The 14973-nt window shown below is 34.6% G+C and overlaps 1 protein-coding gene across 1 annotated transcript in view; it reads right to left on the bottom strand.

The window, feature by feature from the left end:
• The window catches only part of LOC150084254 (uncharacterized), a 199888-nt gene that overhangs the window by 106313 nt on the left and 78602 nt on the right, over positions 1-14973 (bottom strand). Inside the window, exon 3 of the mRNA XM_090376166.1 lies at positions 2082-2178. Within this exon, the coding sequence (XP_090232292.1) occupies positions 2082-2178 (97 nt within the window). The remainder of the gene's footprint in view (positions 1-2081; positions 2179-14973) is intronic.

The following is a 14973-nucleotide window of genomic DNA, read 5'->3' as shown; positions in this document are numbered from 1 at the left end:
GTTATTAAAAAATCAGTTAGCTCCCTGTCAGAGTTTGATAAATTCTGGCATTCCCCTCATTGAATAACTCCTCATGTGTGAATGTAGATGCAAAAATACTCATTCAATTTATCAGCTACCTGAGCATGATCATCAATAGTCAACCCACCTCTGTTAAGTGGTGCAATCTGATTCATCCCTTTCCTTCTAGAGTTTACATAAGTAAAGAACCCATTGTTGTTTTTCTTTGCATCCTTTGCCAAAGATTTCTCGTAATCTGCCTTCACCTGCCTAACCTCCTTTGTGAATTGATTACAGACAAGTTTATGTCTGCCATAGGCTTCTGTGTCACCTGATAATTTATATACATCCCATACATTTTTCTTCTCAGCCACGAGCCTCATTAATTCATCTGACATCCATTTAGGCCTGAACCTTGAACAGTATTTCTTAGTTGGAATGAAAAGCCTAGTAGCCTCCAAGATTAAGTCTCTGTTACCTCATTTAGAGGTAACATCATCAGTTGATCCCATTGTACAGAATTTAAAAACTGTCTGAGACCCCTGTAGTCACCTTTTTGAAAGCAAAAGCCCTTCCCTTTAGCCTTGATGGTAGTTACAACTTTAAGGAATTCCCATATCAGAACGTTGTGATCAATGTCACCCAGTGGTTCCTTTATATGCAAATTCTTAATTCATGAATAATCATTGCTGATAATGAGATCAAGAGTATTACTCCCTCTGGTTGCCTTTCGAATAAATCCAATAAATCCACAAAAGTCCTCCTAGTGTGCGAGTGACCATCCGACAAGTTCCAGTCAATATCTGGAAAGTTAAAATACCCCATTATAAGACATTCTGATTTACTGGCTCACTCTTTTTCTCTGCACAATTGCTCATTATACTAATCAGATTCATTAGGCCTATAACACACAGCTACTCTCATTTTTCCTTTTGCAGTGCTTATGTCACACCAAACAGACTCAACATTGCATTGTCCACCAACATCAATTGGATGCACTTCCTTAGATTTTATGTGTTTCTTAACTAACAGCATAACTCCTCTTCCCTTCTCTTCCTGTCTATCCTTTATGTACACATTGTACTTCACAAATTCCAATTCTGCACTGCTTATATCTGTGTGATACCACATCTCTGATATTTCAACAATATCTGTCTTTGATGTCTTGACTAGCACTTCAAACTCATCAAATTTATTAACTATACTCCTACCATTGGTGTGCATGCACCTGTTTCTACTCTTAGTTACCATAACACAGCCCATGTATTTATTTTTTCCACTATGACTCCCAACAGTCCTGGAAATCTCCACTGCCTTGCTTTCCATGCTGCTGCTCATTCCAATAGAAGCAGTGCATGAATCACTTTTGCCTCTGCCTGCAGCCACTGTTAACCTTTTAGTCTGTGTATCTCCTCCAAGCTAGCAATTTTCCGACCCACCTAACACTGCCTCGATAGCATCAGAAAATATTCTTGCATAAAGCACATGTTCAGCATATGCTTTATCATTACCTTCATAACACATATTCATATTTGAAAACATAACTTGGCTAAAAACAGGAAAATAGCAGTAAAATTTCTGCAAATCCATAAAACATACACAAGAATTCAGGAAAACTTCAAAAATAGGCAGATAGGATTTGCACAACTGCCATTACTGAAATTCTTTGTTTAGAATGGCTTTTGGCCTTATTTTTCACAAAATATATTTCTATTTATTTGTCCGAGACAACCCTAATTTAGATTGCTTCACCTATGGAGAAACTCAGTTTGATCAACTGTGTTTAAGCAAACATTACATTTTGTATGTATGAGTGCGGCATTGTGCACACACACATCCACGTGTCACAATTAAAAGTCTTTTAAAAAATAACCTATTTGCCATAACAAAATAAAAGGGGAACAAGCTTTTTGGGAAAAAAAAAAAAAAAAAACAAAAAACTATTAATTTTTTAAAATATACTGTTCACTATATACACTACTAAATTGAAAAAAGAACTGTATACAGTACTTCATATAAGTATCATAAAAGGCCAGAAATCAGCTTACTTTCATTAAAATAAAATATTATTTCAAAAATACCTTTCTCGTTCTTCAAATTCCAAATGGATGCTTTCTTCTCTACGCTTTTCTGCTTCTCTCCACCAGTAGCCTGGAGATTTTTGACGTTCTTCTTGTTCTATAAATAAATTGACCAAAAGAAATCTTAAACCTGAGAAGAAAATTTATATAAAACAGAAATACAATATATAAGGGTTGATCATTTAATTTATGGACTGGTGCAAGATCTTATCTTAACTGTCATCATCTAAATCTTCTGGGGATTTCTCCTTGAAATACTCTCCCTTGAACATTACACACTTTGGATACTGTTGTACTCATACATTAAATGCTTCTTGCAAGCCATTTTTCGAAAGACTGCGAAATCCCCTGTGGGTTTTCCGCTGTGGCTCTATGAGCATCATTGTCGGATGCAAAATGCTTGCCTTTTACAGATTTCTTCAGACATGGAACCAGGAAGAAATCACATGGGGCAAAGTCTGGTGAATTAGGGGGATGTATTAGAATCTTGGCACCTATGGCAGTGATCACTGGCTGCACAAAATTAGCCTTATGGGGTTCAGCACTGTCGTGATAGAGAACTACTTCAATATTGGAAAGTTCTTGACGTTTCTCACGAATGGCAAGGCAAAGTTTGACTCTGAGAACCTCAAAGTATGCTTCCTTATTCATAGCTGTTACATGAGGCACAAAAGGTGTAGGCACAAACAAGAATGCCTTTTATGTCAAAAAACACAAAAACCATTTGTTTGCCAGCTGAATGAGAAGCTCGAAATGCCTTAGATTTTGGTGAATCAGAATGCTTCCACTCACTCAACTGTTGTTTTGTCTCTGGATCACAGTGAAAAATCCCAGTTTCATCACAAGTCACAATTCCATTTAAGAAGTTTTGACCCTGTGTTTCAAAATGATCAAGCATTTCTTTCCCCAAGTCTACTCTTTTCTGTTTTTGTTCTGGAGTCAAATTGTGTGAAATCCAATGGGCAGAGATTTGCAACATTTTCAAGTGATCTTTCACAATATTGTGAGCACTATCATATGAAATGGGCATTCTAACAGCTAATTCAAGACAGCTAATTGTAATTTGCCTGTCTTCACCCAAGATTTCCTGGGCTTTTGCGATTTCTCAGGAGTTTTTAAGGGGAAGGCTGATCAGACCTTGGGTCATCTACAACAGACTCATGGCTTTCACTAAATCGCCTGTGCCATTTAAATATGGCCATCCTACCAAGACACTCAATACCACATGTTTCATTCATCTCTTTCTAACTGTTTCCGATGAATTTAAGCCCTGTCTGACACAATAACAAATCACATATTGCCATTCAATCTGTATGTCCGACATGATGCATTCTTCAAAACAATCATCAGTGACAAGTGGCTAAAAAGCTCTTTTCACGCAACACTACCTCAACAAGTACTGGCATGTGCAAACAGAGTCTGCTCAGTAGCAATCAGGGAGAGTGCCTCTAGCGGTAGTTATGGAAAGTTTGAATGGTAAACAAAATCTTGCACCAGTCCACAAATTAAACAATCCCCCATAAAGTAAATTACACTGATATTATTATGCAGTAATTCCAACTGCGTGTGAGAGTGTATATTCTTCCTTGTATATTCTTCCTCTGTTCATTATGGCAGATTGTGTGATTTTGTTTTAAAATCAATTTAATCCTTTAATCCATATTTACCCCTCAGATGCTAAACCCTGTTAACTGATTGATTTCGTTTTTCACTTTCAGATGAGCAGAATTGTCAATAATCAAAAATCTTTGCACCGCTCACATAAAAAAAATTTATCCAATGCCTTTTTTTATTTGTTGTATATTCCACTGACAATTTCTTAACACTTTTAAAACAGCAAGGCTTTAGAAACTTTTCAATAACAAAGACAGGAAGCTTTTCAGAATTATCAGAATTATGAGCTGCCATCACAGCAACCTACCCTCCCCCACCAAGAAAACACACTGATCATCTTTAAATGCCAAAGTTTTAGCTGTAAGGCAACCAAAAGAAATTTCTATTTCATCAGAACTGAAAATATCCTTGGCTGTGTAGTTTTTCAGCAGTGAGGGCAAAGTAAAAGTTACACCGTCTGACATCATTACATGAGAAATATCCCATGATTCACCATAAACATTCTTAAAAACAATATAATTCCTGTTTGCAAACTGTTTCAGCCTTCCACGATTAGAGCATTACTGAATTTCCAACTCTATATCTAACATATTTACTTTAAGTACCAAAACAGGGACAGAACATTTGGGCATTCTGGGTCCATCCTTTACTTAAGCCATATGAGTAATGCAGCATCTAAATCTTTGTACTTTGCTGTACTTAGACACTTCAATTCCAATTTAAACTTACTATTTTCAAATATGAAAATTAGTTTTTCAAAATTTCTTGTGATAGTCAGTCAGTTTGAATCTGGAATCCTGAAATGTCAGCAGATGCCTGTTTTTGGTGCATAACTGACAACAATTTTCAGCAATAGTGCATTCTGCTTATGGATTTTACTGGCTGTTTTTAATATGGAAACTGAAACTTATAGACAACAAGAGCTCTGTAACCTAACTTTTTTAAATACAGTCAACATTTCATTCACACATTCAGCACTGACTGGCTATCATTACAAGAAATTTTGTTTATATGATCCTATAAGGGAAAAAAAAGGGAGAAAACTGCATATATTATATCTGGTAGCAGATATAAGGGAGAAAAGAAGGATTTGTTTGTGGGAAATAACATTGTAGTTGGAAAGTGGCATTATAGATGGCTCCAGTTTCAGTGGGGATGTCGAGGTTTTTTTTTTTTTTTTTTTTTTGAGAAGAGGGTGGGCAAGGAGATCTTAATGCTATTTTATGCTTTTCAAAAAATTTTGCACATTTATTTTTCTAAAACTAAAGAAACAATTGTTAATAGAGGTATTTGGTTAAGACATTTAGCATTAATCAAATAAATGTACAATGAAAAGTATAGGCCTCAGAATGGACAATGTTTCATGTTAACCAATATTTTGTGTTAAATAGGCTCCACAATATTGTAAAATAGTGTATGAAGACACAATTACTAATACAGGGTGTCCTATAAGTCTGAAACCAGAGGAAACTGTTAGAAAGCATGTTTAATATTTGCATGAGCACAACAATGTTAATTTTTTTTCTGGTTCAGGAGCACAGCACAAATAGTTTAGGAGTGATCTCATCAGATGTAGCAACAATTCATTCTTTAATATGCATGCTTGACATCAATTATCATTGATATGTGATATACAATCTGGCTGAGATAATCTCACAAGTCCAGAGGTGTAAAGTCAGACGAATCATGGCAACCAATTCCACTGGTTCCACCTTCCAATCCAATGTTCAGTAAACATTCATCCCCTTGTTCTCTGGCTGTATGGCTGTAATGAGCTAGCATACTGCTCAAACCATTTCATATATTCTCACTGTTCATTTAGAATGTTTGTAAAAGCTTTGTTTTGAAAAATATCAAGATACTCCTCTCCTATCATTGTTTTTGAAGAAAATCACCTAATTAATTGGCCTTTAACCATTTCCCAGGTGAATCTGCTGAATCTGTGTTGCTTGAAGAAACTCACTCTGTAGAGTGAATTTCTTCTGGAATTTTGAAAATCTGCAAAAATTAAATCTTTGTAAATAAATGTTTTAAATATTAAAACATTTATTTGTTCTTATTTTTAATTGATTGTCCAACATTAAATATAACTTTTGATATTAAGCAAAAATTCCAACTCAGAAACAATTTTCATCTATATTCATACGCAAAGTTTTTAGGGATGAAGATAACAGAAATTTGTGAAGAGTATGATGAGAGTCTCTTGCTTGCCCATTCCATCTCTCCAGATGGAATGGGAAAGAAAGAGTGAATGAATGTCTTATTATGGGTGACTTCAATCTGCCCCTAACTGAGAATAAGTGGGTGAAAACCTTGGCATGGGGAACAAAATTTTTAAATAAACTACATGATTACTATTTGTACCAGCATGTTAAAGAAAATAATAGGGGTAAGAATATTCTTGACCTCACCATTACTCCCAAATCATATGACATCACAGGACTTTGATCACGCAGTCATTAGCTGGAAAGAGTTGCAGTAGTTAAAGGTAAAGGCAAGGGTTTTAATTTTAGAAAAGTGGACTATTGCAGTTTTAGGTGCTGACATATATAATTTTACAGATTGTAGAGAAAGGTGAATACATAAGAATCATGGAATATCTTCAAAGCAATGATCGCAGAAGTCATGAACACATATACCATTAAGATAATATAGCATAAGGAGGATGATGGGATGGGTGAATACAGCTAGCCAGTCTAATAGAGCAGAAAAAAAAAAAAACATGGGAAAGTTACAGAGCAATGAAAAATACTGAAGCCTACAACAGTTACAAGATGATCTGTAATAGTACCACAGATAAGGTTAGGGAGGCCAAGGCTGAGTATGAGAAAGCACTGGCTAAGAGAGTAAAGAATGGAGACAAGGAATTTTTCATGTAATAGTGGCATGTGATGTAAGAAAGCAAGAGTATGAGCTTATGTATCATCAGCCAAAAAAAAAAAAAAAAAAAAAATCACACAACCATTCCCTCTTAAGGTATCAACTTCCACAACAACAGTATTCACAATGTATGTGAATACAATGAAGGAGAAATATATTTCATAAATGAGAGCTTACATAAGCTCAATTTTTCCTATGTTCTATTTCAATATTTTAGAAATAAACAGGGAGTTATCTCTTATTTAGTCAGTAGGATTTCTTCTTTACCAATTCTCCTTATGCGAATAAATTATGAAATGATACGTTAAAACCAGATTACATAATTTAAAACTCAATGTGTTCCTCACTACTGACACATGGGCAGTCCAATACTCCAGGATCATGGTGGTGGACCCCAACCCGACCCCAGAAATATCAAAACCCCCATGCAACCTTTAGTGAGGCATTTTGTCATAAACGCGAATTTGAAATACGAAAGAAATACTATTAAAATGAGATAAAAGTACGACAAAACAATGAATTTAAAATGCACCACTAAAAAATTGCATGGGGTTTTTTGATATTTGTGGGATCGGGTTGGGGTTCACCACTGTGATCCTAGAATATTGGACTGCCCGTGTGTCAATAGTGAAGAACACATTATGAGTTTTAAATTATGTAATCTGGTTTTAATGTATCGTATCATTTCGCAATTTATTCGCATAAGGAGAATTGGTAAAGAAGAAATCCTACTGACTGAATAAAAGGTAACTCCTTGTTTATTTCTAAAATAAAAATGAAGAAGAAAATAAATTGGGCTGGACCCTTGTGCACTGGGTGTGGGAAAGTCTTAAATAACTCAGCTGATGAACTAAATAGATACTTCACATCAGTCTTTACTGACAAAAGACCCTTTATGCTGAGGAGAGGCTGTGTATGAGGCTCAGCCATATGAGAGTAGTGATTTTGAAATTACAGAAGACTGTTTATCAGAAATTCAAGCTTAAAGGCAAGGAAGGCTCCTGGAGTTTATGGCGCATACCCAGAAATTTTGAGGGAGGTAGCAGAAAAATGTATAGATCCACTGAGGTTAATTATGAGGGCATCTTTGGACTTGGGAGAGATTCCTTTGTATTGGAGAAGTGCCAACGTATCAACAATACATAAAGGTAGTTCTAAAAGTGAAGTCAGTAACCGGTTAGTCAGACTTCAGTAGTAGGGGAAATCTTTGAGGCAATGATTAAGAATGCAATCCACGGACATTTAGATAGCAATGGCGTTCTGAAGGACACAAAACATGGTTTTGTTAAGGAGTGGGTTGCATGTGAAAGGTTTGATTGTCCAGGGACTGTTTCCTCCAACGATGGAAGGAGTTATCACATAAGGGTAGGCACAATTTCCATGGATGCTGTATTAATTTTCTGCCTTAATGAGCATTGGTCAGATCTATATTCCACTGCTGAATTAGCTCTTGTACGCAAATTCCTGTAGGTTTGTTTTCATAAAGTTTATTTCTAAAATGATTTACCTATTGAAGATTATAGAGGTATGACTAGATAGGATGAGAAGGAAGGCTATGTATTTTAAGTGCATAATTAAGGAGCAGCATTTTTCTCTGAAGGTGAAGTGGATGTTCACTGGCTTCTATATATAGGCTTTGGACTGGCGATGTCCTGAATACCACAAGAGCAATCCTGAGTGCATTATGTTGTACTGGGTTGAGACACGCTAACAGAGTCATAAACTGAGGCGTCATAATCTAATCTAGATATGAACAGAGCTCGGGATAGGTGGAGGAGAGTACAGCGATCAACTCTCCATGTCAGCGTTTCCCAAACTGCAGTCCGCACACCCCTGGGGGTCTGTACATCAGTTCCAGAGAGGCCCTCAAAAAGGACCCATTGGAACTGGTCAAATTATTTGTTCTATGTATAGCAAATTGATGATAAAGTTGTTATTATACATTTATGTAAAATTAAGAATAGAGTTGAGTTGATTTAAACATAAAACTTTGAATTTTCTTTTCAGAAAACCCAGTGTTCATACATATATGCACACACAGAGAAACATATGCATATTGCATATATATTATATATATATAATATATATATATATACAGTCGAACTTCCCTATAATGAATTCGATAAATCCAGCGAAAAAATTCGTTATAGAGAAATTTCGTTATACAGAGAATTGTTAGCTAATTAGAAAATGAAAACGGATCTACATTTATTTTTAATGTATTTTATTTCAAAAACATACTCATTTAAATCACGTTTACACAATTTTCGCCGGTAAGTATCACAAATTTAAAAAAATCTGTAATTTTCATTTGCACAGTACAATTAAAAAATTGTCTGATTCTCAAAGAAAACCTCACATTTGTTCAGAGCATTAAAAACATTATCAGGAACATTTTCACAAAACTGTAGACGCATATGAACCGTTTTAAAAGCATTAATCATTTCTTAGAGAGTTGGTTTTTCTAAGCATTGTTCTGATGTGTCTTCAGCGTCATTGTTAATTTCTTCGTGATCATGGTTGCGTCTAACGCTGTTCAGCAGTATTTCATCTTCATTTGGATGTTCTGCTGTAGTCAGATCTCGATCTATATAAACATAACTATCCAGTGTTTATTTCATTTTCGATGTTTCCGGACGATTCTAATAATGTCCAAAAGTTTTTCAGTTGTGAAAGGGGCAGTTCATCTTGTTTGTCCAGTCGCCGTTCGAAAAACAATTTTGAATAGTGTATTCAGTGACATCGTTTGTCCAAACTTTTGCCAGTTCAGAGATGCAATCTCTAAGGTTAATTGTAACTTCCAAGTTTCTATTTTCTGATAACGCATCGACAATCTTCATTATTATTCTCTTTCGATAATGAAATTTAAAATTTTTAACAATGCCTTGGTCCATTGGCTGGAGTTTTGACGTTACGTTTGATGGTAAAAACAACAACTTTGCACTTTTAAGTTTTGTAGAAATACTGGCAGGATGTGCCGGACAGTTGTCAGTTACCAACACAATTTTCCTTTTTTCTTTTATAATATGCTTGTCTAGTTTTAATACCATTCTTCAAAAATATCACTTGTCATCCATGCTTTTTTATTAATTTTATTAATGTAGTCAACTTCCAAAGATTTTGTGCCTCTAAAACATCTTACGTTTTTTGATATTCCGATGACTAAAAGTCTTAATTTTTCACTTCCTGTCATATTTGCTCCAACTAGCACAGTGATTCTTTCTTTGCTTGGTTTTCCGCCAAAACATTTATCATCCTTAAAAGCAAGTGTTCTATTCGGTAAACATTTAAAGAATAAACCCATTTCATCAGCATTAAAAACATCCTTACGTTTATATTCTTCCAAAATCTTCTTTAAGGTATTGTTCCTCTAACCATTGCAATCTTCTTCGCTTACATTAACACTTTCTCCACAAATAACCTTTTCCACAATTCTGTGGCACTTCTTAAATTTATCTAGCCACCCAGTGCTCGCATTAAATTCTGTATTTGCACAGTCCCTTGGAATGAAATTCCAAGGGACTGTGCAAATTTCAGAGCTTGTCGCTTAATTATTAGGCCCGATATTGGTATATTCTTTTCATGTATCATTTGCACCCATTTTAGAACAGCTTTATCAACATCTTCGTATATACACAACTTAATTTGCTTCTTGTCTGCTCCTCCTCCTTCAATTGCATTTAAAATTGATTTTCGAATTTTTCGATTTTCGAAAAACTGCTTACAGGTATGCCACATTTCTCCACAACATCTTTTTTTCTTAAAACCCTGGTCAATATCATAACAATCTTTGCTTTATCATTAATACTTAAACACTTTCTCTTCGACATTGTTTCCGCAATTGTAAAAATTACTCTACTGCAGCTCTTGCCAATACATACACCGCAAACTTCGCTGCGCTGGCCATATAGCGAATTGTTAGTACCGTCTACTTAATGACGTTCGCTTGCCAATTCAACAGTATCACATGACCTTTCCTATCAATCACTTTAGAGAAATATATGACTTTGTGAATTTCTTTTATTCTGCTTTCATTCGTATATAGACAAAAGAAAATTTATGATTAATGCATGCTGTATGTTACTTTTCGGGAAAAAAAAATACAAGAGCATATAGCCTATGTGATTGATGACGAACGGAATAAAAAAAAAAAAAAATTCATGAAAAGCATCTACTGGGAGTCCAGTTAGATGAGAACGGACATATCATATAATGATTGACAGGAGGGTCACGTGGTACAGTTGAGGTGAGAAGCGAATGTCACTCAGTAGGCATTACAAAAAACCGACTATGGTAGCATTCTATGTATTGTTGCCGCAGCATGCTAAAGTTTACCACAGCAAATTTCGTTTTCCCCTGAGCCAACATCAATTTACAAATCTACCCAATTTATTGTAAAGTTTATGACCACTTTTAAGAAAACCCATTTGGTTTAATAACTGGAACAAAAATGAAACAAAGACTCTCCTATGAGCATCAATGGCCACAAGTGTTCATTAAAAGGATGATTATTTAATTCCAGATGCTGAAGCGCAATTTCGGAAGGAAGGAGGCAGTATATGAGCAGCTGTTTAGCAGTAAATGCTTGAAAATCTTCAAAAATGCTTTTACTAATTTTTTTTTAAAAATTCGTTATAGAGAGACTAACATTTCGCTATATGGGGTTAATTTTACATGTAATTTTGTTTCAAGGTGCAATGTTTTGCAAAAAAATTCGTAATATAGCAGGCCCCCATTATAACGTGGTTCGCTTTACGCTGATTCGCTATAACGCTGTTCTTATATTATAACCCGTATCTGACTATAACCCTGTCACAGATCACTATAATGCTCTTTTACAGATAGCATTTTTGGCATATTTAACGAAATCATTTAATTTGATGGAGTCGATAGCTTGAAAATGAAAGCAAAACAGCATTAAAACGTTTCCCACGCCCACTTGAGAAATTTTCTCGCACGCTAATTTAATCGCAGTACAGTGACTTGTTACGTAGTTCCGAGATCAACATTTTAAAAAATTATCTAGTATATTGCTTGTAATATTTGCGTTATATGCATTTATCCGAAGTCTAGTCATCACTCAGTACAGTATCAGACATCGTGCGTAATGGACAGTTTACTTGAACATTGTATCGTAATTAATGCAACCAACATTTTCGAACCACAGTTACATTTTCGAAGAGTTAACGATGGCCGATAAGAATGAAAAAGCAACAACGTCTGAGCGCAGTACGAAGACTATAAATGTAAGAAAAAGACTTGAATTTGAAAATTAAATTAGACGTTTTGAAGCGAATTGATTCTGGTCAACGACAAGCAGATGCGTTCCATAATTTAGGACTTGCAAGTTTAACTGTAAGAACAATTATAAAAAAATAAAGAATTAATTTTAGCAGGGGGAAAGATAGCTGTTCCACTGCAAGAAACTAGGGCTAGGCTGGCTATTAGGATTGAAATGGAAAGACTTTAACTAATTTTATTGAAGATAATATCCAATGCAGAATTCAGTTAAGTTAAATATTTAAAAAAAAAAAAAAGAGAGAGAGAAAGAGATTAGCCAATATAATGATCTGAAAAAAACTCACCTAAAAAAAAAAGAGAGCCGAAACTTTCAAAAAAGAACTTAAAATTATTGAAGAGGGGTATTATGTGTTATACTTCTCAACAAGTTTTTAACATAGATGAAGCAGGACTTTTATGGAAAACCGAATGCCTAAAAGAAGTTTCACATTGAAATAAGAAAAAAACATGCCAGGTTTCAAAGCGGCAAAGGATCGATTGACTTTATTGTTAGGTGGTAATGCTGCAGGGGATTTAAAATTAATACCCCTTTTAGTTTATTTGGAAGAGGGCCAAAGTTCAACACAAAATCGACACATTTTTCATGATTAAATTCATCAATTAAATTAAATCAATTAAAATCAAATTAGATCAATTAAATTCATAATTTTAATTGGAATTTTAAGTTTAATTTTGATACGTAAGTAGTTACAACATAATTATATACATATATAATGCAGAATATTTTATATGTACAAATATTTGAATATTAAATATTTTGACCGACATTTGTGCATCTTTTCACTACTGTTTATTATTGATTAGGAAATATCCTATGGCACCGACCGCAACTCACAAATACATATGTTACCTTATGGGAATGTGGCTTTCGCTTAGTGCGGATTCACTTAGCGCTCTGTTTTTCCGGAACGAATTATCAGCGTTAAGCGGGGGTCACCTGTATAGAGAAATTCGTTAAATAGACGTTCGTAACAGAGAAGTTCCACTGTATATATACATATATATATATATACAGTAAATCCCCGCTATTCGCGGTTTCGCGTATTCGCGATCGCTGATTTAATATAAAATGAAACCTAGAAAAATGTGAATTTTAAAGCGCCGTGAATATTATCCGCCATAAAAAAACATGGGCGTGGCTAAAATTATCTTTCCCGGTCAAAACAGCGCTCAGTGGGTGGGGGAGAGGGGTGACAAAATTGCAAGCGTGGATGTTTTTCGCTAATCCTTGTTCAGTATGTGTTATGCGCTTGTAATGGAAGTTTTCGTCGTTTGCTTTTAATTTATATGCTTATAAATTGAATAAATTGATATGCTTACAAAAGTGATAAATCTACCGTTTTGCAGTGTAAAACAGACTTTTTCGAGTGTGTTAACGGAAGAAAGTGATTTTATTGTGGACAAGTTCTTTCTAACCCGTACAAAAATATGGCTACGAATAACAAGAGAAATGCCAAAATATCAAAGAAGGGGATGACATTAGCGAATAAAATTGAGTTATTAGACAAAATTTCTAATGGTGAAAGTGTCTCCTCAGTGGCAAAACATTATAAATCAATGAGTCAACGGTACGATCAATCAAAAAATCGGAAGAAAAAATCCGCCGTAGTGTCCGTGAAAACGCACTAATTGCTTCAAAAATTTGCTCTGTAACTTGTGATGTTAAATTAGAAAAAATGGAAAAGGCTTTAAATCTGTGGATAGAAGACCGAACTCAAAATAAAATTCCGTTAAGTTCACTCATCATTCGTGAAAAGGCAAAACTCCTTTATCAACACTTTAGCGAAACTGGTGATAGCTCTGGCGGGATAAGTTTTTTAGCTAGCAAAGGCGCTGGTTTGAAAGATTTGTTTGAAATTTCTAATAAATATTACATTTAATATTAAATTGTTTCTTATTTTCATTTCGATGCCATATGCTTGCATTTCACTATGTGCTGTCTATGTACATAGTCATATTATGAAGGTACATATAATACATACATAGACACAATTTTAGACTAGTTTTTCTTATATATTTCATACTTTGGAACGGAACCCTTTTATTACTATGGGAGCAATAACTCAGTATTCGCGTTTTCGGTATTCGCGACAATTCTCAGGAACGTAACCCCTGCGAATAGCGGGGGTTTACTGTATACACACACGTTACTAATTGTTCAAATTTTTTATTGTTACCTATTATTGGCGGTTTTTACATATAGGCATTAGTGTTCATACAATTCTGGTCATTAATCTAGCCTTATTTAGATCATCTTAATTCCGCATGGCCTATACATATTAGGTTTAGAAGTTTAATGCTTAATGATAATGAATTTTCATGACAAATTATTGATGAAAATTTTTATCTGTAGCAAAAGGTAATTACTAGTTATTATTAACAGTATACTTCTATATTATTACTATTATACATTTTTACCATAATACATTTTTGCATTCCATCACATGGCCGTCAATCCCTTACTTTGTCAGGGGCTTTGAGTGGATTGACAGCCCTTTTGATGTAATGCCTTATACTTACTCATTTCTGTTTGTACCTATTACAGTTTTGCTATTTTAAGTTCCTTTTCTTTTGTTTAATTTCTAAAGTTCCTAGAATTTAAGTTTTTGAATTTTTTAAATTCTTAATTATTGTTTGCATATCTATTTATAGTATTAATTAGTTTTAATTTTTTACAATCTCTTCAGCAAACTGTGATAAAGTACACAAATCCCAATGTGTAAGTATCCAATATTGTAAAATTCCTACTTACTTAATGTTATAATCCGGTGGAGGTCGTAGAATAAAAGGAGAAATTTCCCGCCTTCTATTAGTTTTATAGGTAGCGATTTTTATAGCGAAGTCGCACTAACGTTACCTTGTGTGTTGATGGTGCATTAGCCTCAGGCCCCGATATTCATGCCAATGCCTGCGGTGGAGGTTTGTTGTTGGATCGATGATTTTCTGTAAGCTTTATATGGGTTGCATTAACATGTGGATTTAAATCTTTTATTTACATGTGTATTAACATTACTTTTACATGCGTTTTTGTGTTTTACCTCAGACTGTGCCAGTACCGCTTTTCTAAGACGTAACAGCACATATTTGTCCAGAGGTA

This window comes from Mastigoproctus giganteus, chromosome 6, assembly GCF_048544385.1.
Source record: "Mastigoproctus giganteus isolate SK-2022 chromosome 6, ASM4854438v1, whole genome shotgun sequence".
NCBI lineage: Eukaryota > Metazoa > Arthropoda > Arachnida > Uropygi > Thelyphonidae > Mastigoproctus > Mastigoproctus giganteus.
This window is presented reverse-complemented; position numbering and strand designations above follow the sequence as displayed.